At 58.6% G+C, this 13,387-nt stretch overlaps 1 protein-coding gene across 1 annotated transcript in view; it reads left to right on the forward strand.

Annotated features, from left to right (window-relative positions):
* Positions 1-10,606: 10,606 nt before the first annotated feature.
* The window catches only part of LOC132390605 (SWI/SNF-related matrix-associated actin-dependent regulator of chromatin subfamily B member 1-like), a gene marked incomplete at its 3' end in the record, with an annotated part of 151,966 nt that continues 149,185 nt past the window's right edge, over positions 10,607-13,387 (forward strand). Inside the window, exon 1 of the mRNA XM_059963207.1 lies at positions 10,607-10,943. Coding sequence (XP_059819190.1) covers positions 10,860-10,943 — 84 coding nt within the window. The remainder of the gene's footprint in view (positions 10,944-13,387) is intronic.

Consider the following 13,387-nt stretch of genomic DNA (forward strand, 5'->3'; position numbering starts at 1 on the left):
CGTGCACAGTTCCCGTCTCCGTATCCCTCTGGGTCAGACCCACACACCGGGAGCACCGTGCACAGTTCCCATCTCCGTATCCCCCCGGGTCAGACCCACACACCGGGAGCACCGTGCACAGTTCCCGTCTCCGTATCCCCCTGGGTCAGATCCACACACTGGGAGCACCGTGCACAGTTCCCGTCTCCGTATCCCCCCTGGGTCAGACCCACACACCGGGAGCACTGCGCACAGTTCCCATCTCCGTATCCCTTTGGGTCAGACCCACACATCGGGAGCACAGTGCACTTTTCCAGTCTCCGTATCCCCCCCGGGTCAGGCCCACACACCGGGAGCACCGTGCACAGTTCCCGTCTCCGTATCCCCCTGGGTCAGACCCACACAGCGGGAGCACCGTGCACAGTTCCCGTCTCCGTATCCCCTTTGGTCAGACCCACACACCTGGAGCACCGTGCACAGTTCCCGTCTCTGTATCCCCCCGGGTCAGACCCACACACCGGGAGCACCGTGTACAGTTCCCATCTCCGTATTCCCCAGGGTCAGACCCACACACCGGGAGCCCCGTGCACAGTTCCCGTCTCTGTATCCCCCGGGTCAGACCCACACACCGGGAGCACCGTGCACAGTTCCCGTCTCCGTATCCCCCGGGTCAGACCCACACACCGGGAGCACCGTGCACAGTTCCCGTCTCTGTATCCCCCTGGGTCAGACCCACACTCCGGGAGCACCGTGCACAGTTCCCATCTCCGTATCCCCCCGGGTCAGACCCACACAGCGGGAGCACCGTGCACAGTTCCCGTCTCCGTATCCCCCTGGGTCAGACCCACACACCGGGAGCCCCGTGCACAGTTCCCGTCTCCGTATCCCCCTGGGTCAGACCCACACCGGGAGCACCGTGCACAGTTCCCACCACTCTCTGTCCAAAAAAACAGGAGTTGCCCCCGAAAGTCCCCTTTAATCCTTCCCCCTCTCATACTAACCTTCTGTCCCCTGGTGCTGGACATCTCCACCCTGGAGAGAAAGACTCACTTGTCTATCTGCAGCTCCTGTCAACTCGCAAACCTCCCTCAGGTCTCCCCTCAGCCTCTCCAGAGAAAACAACCCAAGTTTGTCTAACCGCTCCACGCTCTCTGAACTCCTTGTGGACCCTCTCCAAAGCCCCCCTGCCCGTCCCTGTAACGGGGTACTCCCAGTCCGGCCCGACCAGAGTTTTATACGGTTGTAACGTGACCTCCCGGCTCCTGGGCTCAGCGCCCGTCCGACGGAGGCAACCCTGCCTGGCGCCCTCTTTACTGCCCCCGTCTCCCCGTGGGGCCACTCTCACCCCCACCCCCCCGAGATGCCTTCTGTGTGTGTTAAGAGTTATTAACTGTGCCCTAACCCTTTACGTCTGCCCGCCCGAAGGGCAGAAACTCGCACCTGACCGGGTTAAACCGCACCTGCCGTTCCCCTCGAGCGCCCCAGTTTTCACCTGAGATCTTTCTGCTCTGTGACCGGACCTTCTCTCCCTGGAGACCCGATGCCGTTTGATCCAGACAGAATCCGGGCGAGACTCTATCCTGCCCCGTCTCCACACCGAGCCAGCGGAGGGACACCAGCCGGAGGGAAGAGATCCTGCCGCACACGGGAGGACGAGCTTGGCATGGGGCAGAGCTGGCGTTCCGACCTACGGCTGCGGACGAAGAGCGGCGGGAGCAGCCAGCGACACGAGTTCATCGCTTCAAGTAGACGCCGGTGGGACACCTCCACGTCGAGGCGAGGGACGAGGGAGGGAGGGAGGCTTGGGCAGGACGGGTAGAGAAAGGGGTCAGCGCGCGGTAGTCCAGGTCAGACCCCCACGGGGAGCACCATGCACGGTTCCCATCTCCGTATCCCCCTGGGTCAGACCCACACACACCGGGAGCACCGTGTACAGTTCCCATCTCCGTATCCCCCCGGGTCAGACCCACACACCGGGAGCACCGTGTACAGTTCCCGTCTCCGTATCCCCCTGGGTCAGACCCACACACCGGGAGCACCGTGCACAGTTCACGTCTCCGTATCCCCCTGGGTCAGACCCACACACACGGGGAGCACCATGCACGGTTCCCATCTCCGTATCCCTCTGGGTCAGACCCACACACACCGGGAGCACCGTGTACAGTTCCCATTTCTGTATCCCTCTGGGTCAGACCCACACACCGGGAGCACCGTGCACAGTTCACGTCTCTGTATCCCCCCGGGTCAGACCCACACACACCGGGAGCACCGTGTACAGTTCCCATCTCCGTATCCCCCCGGGTCAGACCCACACACACCGGGAGCACCATGCACGGTTCCCGTCTCCGTATCCCCCTGGGTCAGATCCACACACACCGGGAGCACCGTGCACAGTTCCCGTCTCCGTATCCCCCTGGGTCAGACCCACACACTGGGAGCACCGTGTACAGTTCCCATCTCCGTATCCCCCCGGGTCAGACCCACACACACCGGGAGCACCATGCACGGTTCCCATCTCCGTATCCCCCCGGGTCAGACCCACACACACCGGGAGCACCATGCACAGTTCCCGTCTCCGTATCCCCCTGGGTCAGACCCACACACCAGTAGCACCGTGCACAGTTCCCGTCTCCGTATCCCCCTGGGTCAGACCCACACACCGGGAGCACCGTGCACAGTTCCCGTCTCCGTATCCCCCCGGGTCAGACCCACACACCGGGAGCACCGTGCACAGTTCCCGTCTCCATATCCACCCGGGTCAGACCCACACACCGGGAGCACCGTGCACAGTTCCCGTCTCCGTATCCCCCTGGGTCAGACCCACACACACCGGGAGCACCGTGCACAGTTCCCGTCTCCGTATCCCCCTGGGTCAGACCCACACACCTGGAGCACCGTGCATAGTTCCCGTCCCTGAATCCCCCGGGTCAGACCCACACACCGGGAGCCCCGTGCACAGTTCCCATCTCCGTATCCCCCTGGGTCAGACCCACACACCGGGAGCACCGTGTACAGTTCCCGTCTCCGTACCCCCCCGGGTCAGACCCACACACCGGGAGCACCGTGCACAGTTCCCGTCTCTGTATCCCCCCGGGTCAGACCCACACACCGGGAGCACCGTGCACAGTTCCCATCTCCGTATCCCCCTGGGTCAGACCCACACACTGGGAGCACCGTGCACAGTTCCCGTCTCCGTATCCCTCTGGGTCAGACCCACACACCGGGAGCACCGTGCACAGTTCCCATCTCCGTATCCCCCCGGGTCAGACCCACACACCGGGAGCACCGTGCACAGTTCCCGTCTCCGTATCCCCCTGGGTCAGATCCACACACTGGGAGCACCGTGCACAGTTCCCGTCTCCGTATCCCCCCTGGGTCAGACCCACACACCGGGAGCACTGCGCACAGTTCCCATCTCCGTATCCCTTTGGGTCAGACCCACACATCGGGAGCACAGTGCACTTTTCCAGTCTCCGTATCCCCCCCGGGTCAGGCCCACACACCGGGAGCACCGTGCACAGTTCCCGTCTCCGTATCCCCCTGGGTCAGACCCACACAGCGGGAGCACCGTGCACAGTTCCCGTCTCCGTATCCCCTTTGGTCAGACCCACACACCTGGAGCACCGTGCACAGTTCCCGTCTCTGTATCCCCCCGGGTCAGACCCACACACCGGGAGCACCGTGTACAGTTCCCATCTCCGTATTCCCCAGGGTCAGACCCACACACCGGGAGCCCCGTGCACAGTTCCCGTCTCTGTATCCCCCGGGTCAGACCCACACACCGGGAGCACCGTGCACAGTTCCCGTCTCCGTATCCCCCGGGTCAGACCCACACACCGGGAGCACCGTGCACAGTTCCCGTCTCTGTATCCCCCTGGGTCAGACCCACACACCGGGAGCACCGTGCACAGTTCCCATCTCCGTATCCCCCCGGGTCAGACCCACACAGCGGGAGCACCGTGCACAGTTCCCGTCTCCGTATCCCCTGGGTCAGACCCACACATCGGGAGCACCGTGCACAGTTCCCGTCTCCGTATCCCCTTTGGTCAGACCCACACACCTGGAGCACCGTGCACAGTTCCCGTCTCTGTATCCCCCCGGGTCAGACCCACACACCGGGAGCACCGTGTACAGTTCCCATCTCCGTATCCCCCTGGGTCAGACCCACACACCGGGAGCCCCGTGCACAGTTCCCGTCTCTGTATCCCCCGGGTCAGACCCACACATCCGGAGCACCGTGCACAGTTCCCGTCTCCGTATCCCCCGGGTCAGACCCACACACCTGGAGCACCGTGCACAGTTCCCATCTCCGTATCCCCCCGGGTCAGACCCACACACCGGGAGCACCGTGCACAGTTCCCGTCTCTGTATCCCCCCGTGTCAGACCCACACACCGGGAGCACCGTGTACAGTTCCCATCTCCGTATTCCCCAGGGTCAGACCCACACACCGGGAGCCCCGTGCACAGTTCCCGTCTCTGTATCCCCCGGGTCAGACCCACACATCCGGAGCACCGTGCACAGTTCCCGTCTCCGTATCCCCCTGGGTCAGACCCACACACCGGGAGCACCGTGCACAGTTCCCATCTCCGTATCCCCCCGGGTCAGACCCACACATCGGGAGCACCGTGCACAGTTCCCGTATCCGTATCCCCCTGGGTCAGACCCACACCGGGAGCACCGTGCACAGTTCCCACCACTCTCTGTCCAAAAAAACAGGAGTTGCCCCCGAAAGTCCCCTTTAATCCTTCCCCCTCTCATACTAACCTTCTGTCCCCTGGTGCTGGACATCTCCACCCTGGAGAGAAAGACTCACTTGTCTATCTGCAGCTCCTGTCAACTCGCAAACCTCCCTCAGGTCTCCCCTCAGCCTCTCCAGAGAAAACAACCCAAGTTTGTCTAACCGCTCCACGCTCTCTGAACTCCTTGTGGACCCTCTCCAAAGCCCCCCTGCCCGTCCCTGTAACGGGGTACTCCCAGTCCGGCCCGACCAGAGTTTTATACGGTTGTAACGTGACCTCCCGGCTCCTGGGCTCAGCGCCCGTCCGACGGAGGCAACCCTGCCTGGCGCCCTCTTTACTGCCCCCGTCTCCCCGTGGGGCCACTCTCACCCCCACCCCCCCGAGATGCCTTCTGTGTGTGTTAAGAGTTATTAACTGTGCCCTAACCCTTTACGTCTGCCCGCCCGAAGGGCAGAAACTCGCACCTGACCGGGTTAAACCGCACCTGCCGTTCCCCTCGAGCGCCCCAGTTTTCACCTGAGATCTTTCTGCTCTGTGACCGGACCTTCTCTCCCTGGAGACCCGATGCCGTTTGATCCAGACAGAATCCGGGCGAGACTCTATCCTGCCCCGTCTCCACACCGAGCCAGCGGAGGGACACCAGCCGGAGGGAAGAGATCCTGCCGCACCCGGGAGGACGAGCTTGGCATGGGGCAGAGCTGGCGTTCCGACCTACGGCTGCGGACGAAGAGCGGCGGGAGCAGCCAGCGACACGAGTTCTTCGCTTCAAGTAGACGCCGGTGGGACACCTCCACGTCGAGGCGAGGGACGAGGGAGGGAGGGAGGCTTGGGCAGGACGGGTAGAGAAAGGGGTCAGCGCGCGGTAGTCCAGGTCAGACCCCCACGGGGAGCACCATGCACGGTTCCCATCTCCGTATCCCCCTGGGTCAGACCCACACACACCGGGAGCACCGTGTACAGTTCCCATCTCCGTATCCCTCTGGGTCAGACCCACACACCGGGAGCACCGTGTACAGTTCCCCTCTCCGTATCCCCCTGGGTCAGTCCCACACACACCGGGAGCACCGTGTACAGTTCCCGTCTCCGTATCTCCCAGGGTCAGTCCCACACACACCGGGAGCACCGTGTACAGTTCCCATCTCCGTATCCCCCTGGGTCAGACCCACACACACCGGGAGCACCGTGTACAGTTCCCGTCTCCGTATCCCCCTGGGTCAGACCCACACACCGGGAGCACCGCCCACAGTTCCCGTCTCCGTATCCCCCTGGGTCAGTCCCAGACACCGGGAGCACCGTGCACAGTTCCCGTCTCCGTATCCCCCAGGGTCAGTCCCACACACACCGGGAGCACCGTGCACAGTTCCCATTTCTGTATCCCTCTGGGTCAGACCCACACAGCGGGAGCACCGTGCACAGTTCACGTCTCCATATCCCCCTGGGTCAGACCCTCACACCGGGAGCACCGTGCACAGTTCACGTCTCCACATCCCCCCTGGGTCAGACCAACACCGGGAGCACTGTGCACAGTTCCCATTTCTGTATCCCTCTGGGTCAGTCCCACACACACCAGGAGCACCGTGCACAGTTCCCATTTCTGTATCCCTCTGGGTCAGACCCACACAGAGGGAGCACCATGCACAGTTCATTTCTCCGTATCCCCCTGGGTCAGACCCTCACACCGGGAGCACCGTGCACAGTTCACGTCTCCATATCCCCCCTGGGTCAGACCCACACTGGGAGCAGCGTACAGTTCTCGTCTCTGTATCCTCCCTGGGTCAGATCAACACCGGGAGCACTGTGCACAGTTCCGATTTCTGTATTCCTCTGGGTCAGACCCACACATCCCGGGAGTACTGTGCACGGTTCCCATCTCCGTATCCCCTGGGTCAGACCCACACACACCAGGAGCACCGTGCACAGTTCCCGTCTCCGTATCCCCCTGGGTCAGACACTGGGAGCACCGTGCACAGTTCCCGTCTCCGTATCCCCCTGGGTCAGACCCACACACCGGGAGCACCGTGCACAGTTCCCGTCTCCGTATCCCCCTGGGTCAGACCCACACACCGGGAGCACCGTGCACAATTCCCGTCTCTGTATCCCTCTGGGTCAGACCCACACACCGGGAGCACCGTGCACAGTTCCCGTCTCCGTATCCCCCCGGGTCAGACCCACACACCGGGAGCACCGTGCACAGTTCCCGTCTCCATATCCCCCTGGGTCAGACCCACAGACCGGGAGCACCGTGCACAGTTCACGTCTCTGTATCCCCCTGGGTCAGACCCACACCCCGGGAGTACCGTGCACAGTTCCCGTCTCCGTATCCCCCTGGGTCAGACCCACACACTGGGAGCACTGTGCACAGTTCCCCTCTCCGTATCCCCTGGGTCAGACACTGGGAGCACCGTGCACAGTTCCTGTCTCCGTATCCCCCTGGCTCAGACACTGGGAGCACCGTGCACAGTTCCCGTCTCCGTATCCGCCTGGGTCAGACCCACACATACCGGGAGCACTGTGCACAGTTCCCATTTCTGTATCCCTCTGTGTCAGACCCACACACCGGGAGCACCGTGCACAGTTCCCATTTCTGTATCCCTCTGGGTCAGACCCACACACCGGGAGCACCGTGCACGGTTACTGTCTCTGAATCCCCCTGGGTCAGACCCACACACCGGGAGCACCGTGCACGGTTACTGTCTCTGAATCCCCCTGGGTCAGACCCACACACCGGGAGCACCGTGCACGGTTACTGTCTCTGAATCCCCCTGGGTCAGACCCACACACCGGGAGCACCGTGCACGGTTACTGTCTCTGAATCCCCCTGGGTCAGACCCACACACCCCGGGAGTACCGTGCATGGTTCCTGTCTCTGTATCCCCCTGGGTCAGACCCACACACCGGGAGTACTGTGTACCCATCACTTGTAGCAGTGGGGATCTCTGTTGTGTTGTTTGGCATTATATATTTTCTGACTTGTTAAACCTGCTTTGAGAGCAAACTTGGCATTAAAAACAGTGTGTTTCACAAAGTTTTGGTTCGACTGTTCTGGAGTTACTTCCGTGCTCTGGCGGGGTTGACTGTGCGTGCGCGGGGAGAGTCGGGGCATCGAAGGTGCAGAGATGTGGGGAAAGAGACGGTTCAGGGAAGGGTGGAGAGGGGTGCGTGGGGTCAGTGGGGGTGGAGAGAGAGACGGGGGGGAAAGAAGGCACGGAGAAGAAGGCGTGAAAATTATACGTCATTCAAAGGAAGCAATTTGGATACTTTGCTGGTATAATACTATCCTTTTGATCTCTTGCATCTGAAACTGTCATGTAACGCTGGGTCTGCGAAAGGGTCTCAATAGGTTGCCGGCTGGGTCGCACTTTGTCAAATGAAGAGGCCAGTTCATAGTCCGTTCACCTTGCAACTGGGGAGGGCGAGTGACAAGGCGGATGAGCGGGGTGTGGTGTATCGGGAGGGGGAGTAGGAACTGGAACCCTCCCACCGACACAGAGACAACTCCCCTCCTCTACAGGCCACCCCCCTTTCCCAAACGGCCCTCTCAACCTCCCCTTCTCACCTCTCCCCTGTTCTTCCCTCTTGCCACTCCCCCCTACCATTCCCTTTCTACCTGGTCTCTCCCCCCCCCTCTCCTCTGTAGCTCCCCGTCTTCCTCTCGTTCTTCACCCCTCTCTCTCCTCGGTATCTGCCTGTCTTTCCGTGTCTATCCTCCTCTGTATCTGCCTGCCTCTCTCTGTCTTTCTCTCCTCTGTAGATCCCCGTCTTCCTCTCGTTCTTCACCCCTCTCTCTCCTCGGTATCTGCCTGTCTTTCCGTGTCTATCCTCCTCTGTATCTGCCTGCCTCTCTCTGTCTTTCTCTCCTCTGTAGCTCCCCGTCTTCCTCTCGTTCTTCACCCCTCTCTCTCCTCTGTATCTGCCTGTCTTTCCGTGTCTCTCTCTCTCTCCTCTGTATCTGCCTGTCTTTCCGTGTCTCTCTCTCTCTCCTCTGTATCTGTCTGTGTCTTTCCGTGTCTCTCTCTCTCCTCTGTATCTGTCTGTGTCTTTCCGTGTCTCTCTCTCTCCTCTGTATCTCTGTCTTTCCGTGTCTCTCTCTCTCTCCTCTGTATCTGTCTTTCCGTGTCTCTCTCTCTCTCCTCTGTATCTGCCTGTCCTTCCGTGTCTCTCTCTCTCCTCTGTATCTGTCTTTCCGTGTCTCTCTCTCTCTCTCCTCTGTATCTCTGTCTTTCCGTGTCTCTCTCTCTCTCCTCTGTATCTGTCTTTCCGTGTCTCTCTCTCTCTCCTCTGCATCTGCCTGTGTCTTTCCGTGTCTCTCTCTCTCTCCTCTGTATCTGCCTGTCTTTCCGTGTCTCTCTCTCTCTCCTCTGTATCTGCCTGTCTTTCCGTGTCTCTCTCTCTCTCCTCTGTATCTGCCTGTCTTTCCGTGTCTCTCTCTCTCTCCTCTGTATCTGCCTGTCTTTCCGTGTCTCTCTGTCTCTCTCTCCTCTGTATCTGCCTGTCTTTCCGTGTCTCTCTGTCTCTCTCTCCTCTGTATCTGCCTGTCTTTCCGTGTCTCTCTCTCTCTCCTCTGTATCTGCCTGTCTTTCCGTGTCTCTCTCTCTCCTCTGTATCTGCCTCTTTCCGTGTCTCTCTCTCTCTCCTCTGTATCTGCCTGTCTTTCCGTGTCTCTCTCTCTCTCTCCTCTGTATCTGCCTGTCTTTCCGTGTCTCTCTCTCTCTCTCCTCTGTATCTGCCTGTCTTTCCGTGTCTCTCTGTCTCCTCTGTATCTGCCTGTCTTTCCGTGTCTCTCTCTCTCTCCTCTGTATCTGCCTGTCTTTCCGTGTCTCTCTGTCTCTCTCTCCTCTGTATCTGCCTGTCTTTCCGTGTCTCTCTCTCTCTCTCCTCTGTATCTGCCTGTCTTTCCGTGTCTCTCTGTCTCTCTCTCCTCTGTATCTGCCTGTCTTTCCGTGTCTCTCTGTCTCTCTCTCCTCTGTATCTGCCTGTCTTTCCGTGTCTCTCTCTCTCTCTCCTCTGTATCTGCCTGTCTTTCCGTGTCTCTCTCTCTCTCTCCTCTGTATCTGCCTGTCTTTCCGTGTCTCTCTCTCCTCTGTATCTGCCTGTCTTTCCGTGTCTCTCTGTCTCTCTCTCCTCTGTATCTGCCTGTCTTTCCGTGTCTCTCTCTCTCTCCTCTGTATCTGCCTGTCTTTCCGTGTCTCTCTGTCTCTCTCTCCTCTGTATCTGCCTGTCTTTCCGTGTCTCTCTGTCTCTCTCTCCTCTGTATCTGCCTGTCTTTCCGTGTCTCTCTCTCCTCTGTATCTGCCTGTCTTTCCGTGTCTCTCTGTCTCTCTCTCCTCTGTATCTGCCTGTCTTTCCGTGTCTCTCTGTCTCTCTCTCCTCTGTATCTGCCTGTCTTTCCGTGTCTCTCTCTCTCTCCTCTGTATCTGCCTGTCTTTCCGTGTCTCTCTGTCTCTCTCTCCTCTGTATCTGCCTGTCTTTCCGTGTCTCTCTGTCTCTCTCTCCTCTGTATCTGCCTGTCTTTCCGTGTCTCTCTCTCTCTCCTCTGTATCTGCCTGTCTTTCCGTGTCTCTCTCTCCTCTGTATCTGCCTGTCTTTCCGTGTCTCTCTGTCTCTCTCTCCTCTGTATCTGCCTGTCTTTCCGTGTCTCTCTCTCCTCTGTATCTGCCTGTCTTTCCGTGTCTCTCTGTCTCTCTCTCCTCTGTATCTGCCTGTCTTTCCGTGTCTCTCTCTCCTCTGTATCTGCCTGTCTTTCCGTGTCTCTCTCTCCTCTGTATCTGCCTGTCTTTCCGTGTCTCTCTCTCTCTTTCGGCATCCGCCTGTCTCTGCTCTGTGTCTGCCCGTCTTCTCTCTCGCTCTGCTCCGCCCTGCGTGTGTCGGTCTCTCCTCCTCCTCCGTGCCCGGTGAGCAGGCTGGGATTGTTGGAGGGACGGAGGGAGGGCGGAGTCTCGCCTCCATTGTCTGCGTTTCTGCAGCCGGACGGCCCGGCCCGGCCCGTTTCCTTCGCCTTTCTCTCTCTCCGTCCCTCTCGTCTCCTCTGCGCCGCCTCCCCTCCCTCCCTCCGTCTTCTCTCTGTTCCCCCACCCCGTCCCTCCTGCACTCTCTGCCCCGTCTCCGTGCCTTGCCCCTCTCCGCCCCTCCCTGCACATCGATGGCAGCCAGCAAGACGTTCGGCCTGAAGCCGGTGAAGTTCCAACTGCAGGAAGGAGACGACTGGTTCATGATCGGCTCCGAGGTAGGCTCGCCGCCTTCCTCCCCTCCCCTCCCCGCCGGAGGGTGCGTGTGTCTGTGTGTGGGGATGGGGGTGTTTACAGAGAGCGTGCGTCTGTGTGTCTGTGAGACAGAGAGAGAGAGAGGTGTGTGTGAGAGAGAGAGAGAGGTGTGTGTGTGAGAGAGAGAGGTGTGTGTGTGAGAGAGAGAGGTGTGTGAGACAGAGAGAGAGAGAGGTGTGTGTGTGAGAGAGAGAGAGAGGTGTGTGTGTGTGAGAGAGAGGTGTGTGTGTGTGAGAGAGAGGTGTGTGTGTGTGAGAGAGAGAGAGGTGTGTGTGTGAGAGAGAGAGAGAGAGGTGTGTGTGTGTGAGAGAGAGAGGTGTGTGTGAGAGAGAGGTGTGTGTGTGAGAGAGAGAGAGAGAGGTGTGTGTGTTTGAGAGAGAGGTGTGTGTGTGTGAGAGAGAGGTGTGTGTGTGTGAGAGAGAGAGGTGTGTGTGTGTGAGAGAGAGAGAGGTGTGTGTGTGAGAGAGAGAGAGAGAGGTGTGTGTGTGTGAGAGAGAGAGAGAGGTGTGTGTGTGAGAGAGAGAGAGAGAGGTGTGTGTGTTTGAGAGAGAGAGGTGTGTGTGTGAGAGAGAGAGAGGTGTGTGAGAGAGAGAGAGGTGTGTGTGTGTGACAGAGAGAGAGGTGTGTGTGTGAGAGAGAGAGGCGTGTGTGAGAGAGAGAGGGGTGTGTGTGTGAGAGAGAGGTGTGTGTGTGTGTGAGAGAGAGAGAGGTGTGTGTGAGAGAGAGGTGTGTGAGAGAGAGAGAGAGGTGTGTGAGAGAGAGGTGTGTGTGTGTGAGAGAGAGGTGTGTGTGAGAGAGAGAGAGGTGTGTGTGTGTGAGAGAGAGAGGTGTGTGTGTGAGAGAGAGAGAGGTGTGTGTGTGTGAGAGAGGTGTGTGTGAGAGAGAGAGAGGTGTGTGTGTGAGAGAGAGAGGTGTGTGAGAGAGAGAGAGAGGTGTGTGTGTGTGTGAGAGAGAGAGAGAGAGGTGTGTGTGTGTGAGAGAGGTGTGTGTGAGAGAGAGAGAGGTGTGTGTGTGTGAGAGAGAGGTGTGTGTGAGAGAGAGAGGTGTGTGTGAGAGAGAGAGGTGTGTGTGTGAGAGAGGTGTGTGTGTGAGAGAGAGGTGTGTGAGAGAGAGGTGTGTGTGAGAGAGAGGTGTGTGTGTGTGAGAGAGAGTGTGTGAGAGAGAGAGAGGTGTGGGAGAGAGAGAGGTGTGTGTGAGAGAGAGAGGTGTGGGAGAGAGAGAGGTGTGTGTGAGAGAGAGAGGTGTGTGTGTGTGAGAGAGAGAGGTGTGTGTGTGAGAGAGAGGCGTGTGAGAGAGAGAGAGGCGTGTGTGTGAGAGAGAGTGTGTGTGTGTGGATCTGTCTCCAGAGAGGTGTGTAAGAGTGTGTGTGTGAGAGAGAGAGAGAGGAATGTGTGAGAGGTGTGTGTGTGCGAGACAGGTGTGTGTGTGTGTATCTGTCTACAGAGGTGTGTAAGAGAGTGTGTGTGAGTGAGAGAGTGTGTGTGGATTTGTCTACAGAGAGGTGTGTGTGTGTGAGAGAGAGAGAGAGGTGTGTGTGTGAGAGAGAGAGAGGTGGGTGTGTGATAGAGAGAAGTGTGTGTGTGTATCTGTCTACAGACAGGTGTGTGTGAGAGAGAGTGTGTGTGTGTGGATCTGTCTCCAGAGAGGTGTGTAAGAGTGTGTGTGTGAGAGAGAGAGAGAGGAATGTGTGAGAGGTGTGTGTGTGTGTGTGCGAGACAGGTGTGTGTGTGCGAGACAGGTGTGTGTGTGTGTATCTGTCTACAGAGGTGTGTAAGAGAGTGTGTGTGAGTGAGAGAGTGTGTGTGGATTTGTCTACAGAGAGGTGTGTGTATGGAACAGAGGTTTGAGTGGGTGGGTGTCAGTGTATGGGGAGTGTGACTGTGTGTCCACATGAGTGGGCATTGAACAAGTGTTTATGTGTGTTTCAGTGTGTGTCTCTGTGTGAACTGGGCCCGTCAGCCCCCAATGACAGTGTCCAACAGGGTAATGCATCAAACTAATTCCCTCCTCATGACTCCAGATGTAATGCTGAACCTTTATAAAACACCAGTGAGGCCTCACGTGAGTACTGGGAGCAGTTATGGGCCCCTTATCTGAGAAAGGATATGTTCAAACTGGAGAGGGACAAGAGCAGCTTCACGAAACTGATTCTGAGATTGAACACTTGCCTGATGGTCCTGTATTCAGTGACCTCATTGAAACCTGTCGAATGGTGAAAGACCAGATAGAGTGCATGTGGAGAGGACTCCCCACCATAGGAAACATCCCCTCCACATCCACTCTGTCTATGTCCTCTGGTCCTAGACTCCCCCACTATAGGAAACATCCTCTCCACATCCACTCTTTCTGTGTCCTCTGGTCCTGGACTCCCCCACTACAGGAAACATCCTCTACACATCCACTCTAT

The sequence above is a fragment of the Hypanus sabinus genome, unplaced genomic scaffold, assembly GCF_030144855.1.
Source record: "Hypanus sabinus isolate sHypSab1 unplaced genomic scaffold, sHypSab1.hap1 scaffold_984, whole genome shotgun sequence".
NCBI lineage: Eukaryota > Metazoa > Chordata > Chondrichthyes > Myliobatiformes > Dasyatidae > Hypanus > Hypanus sabinus.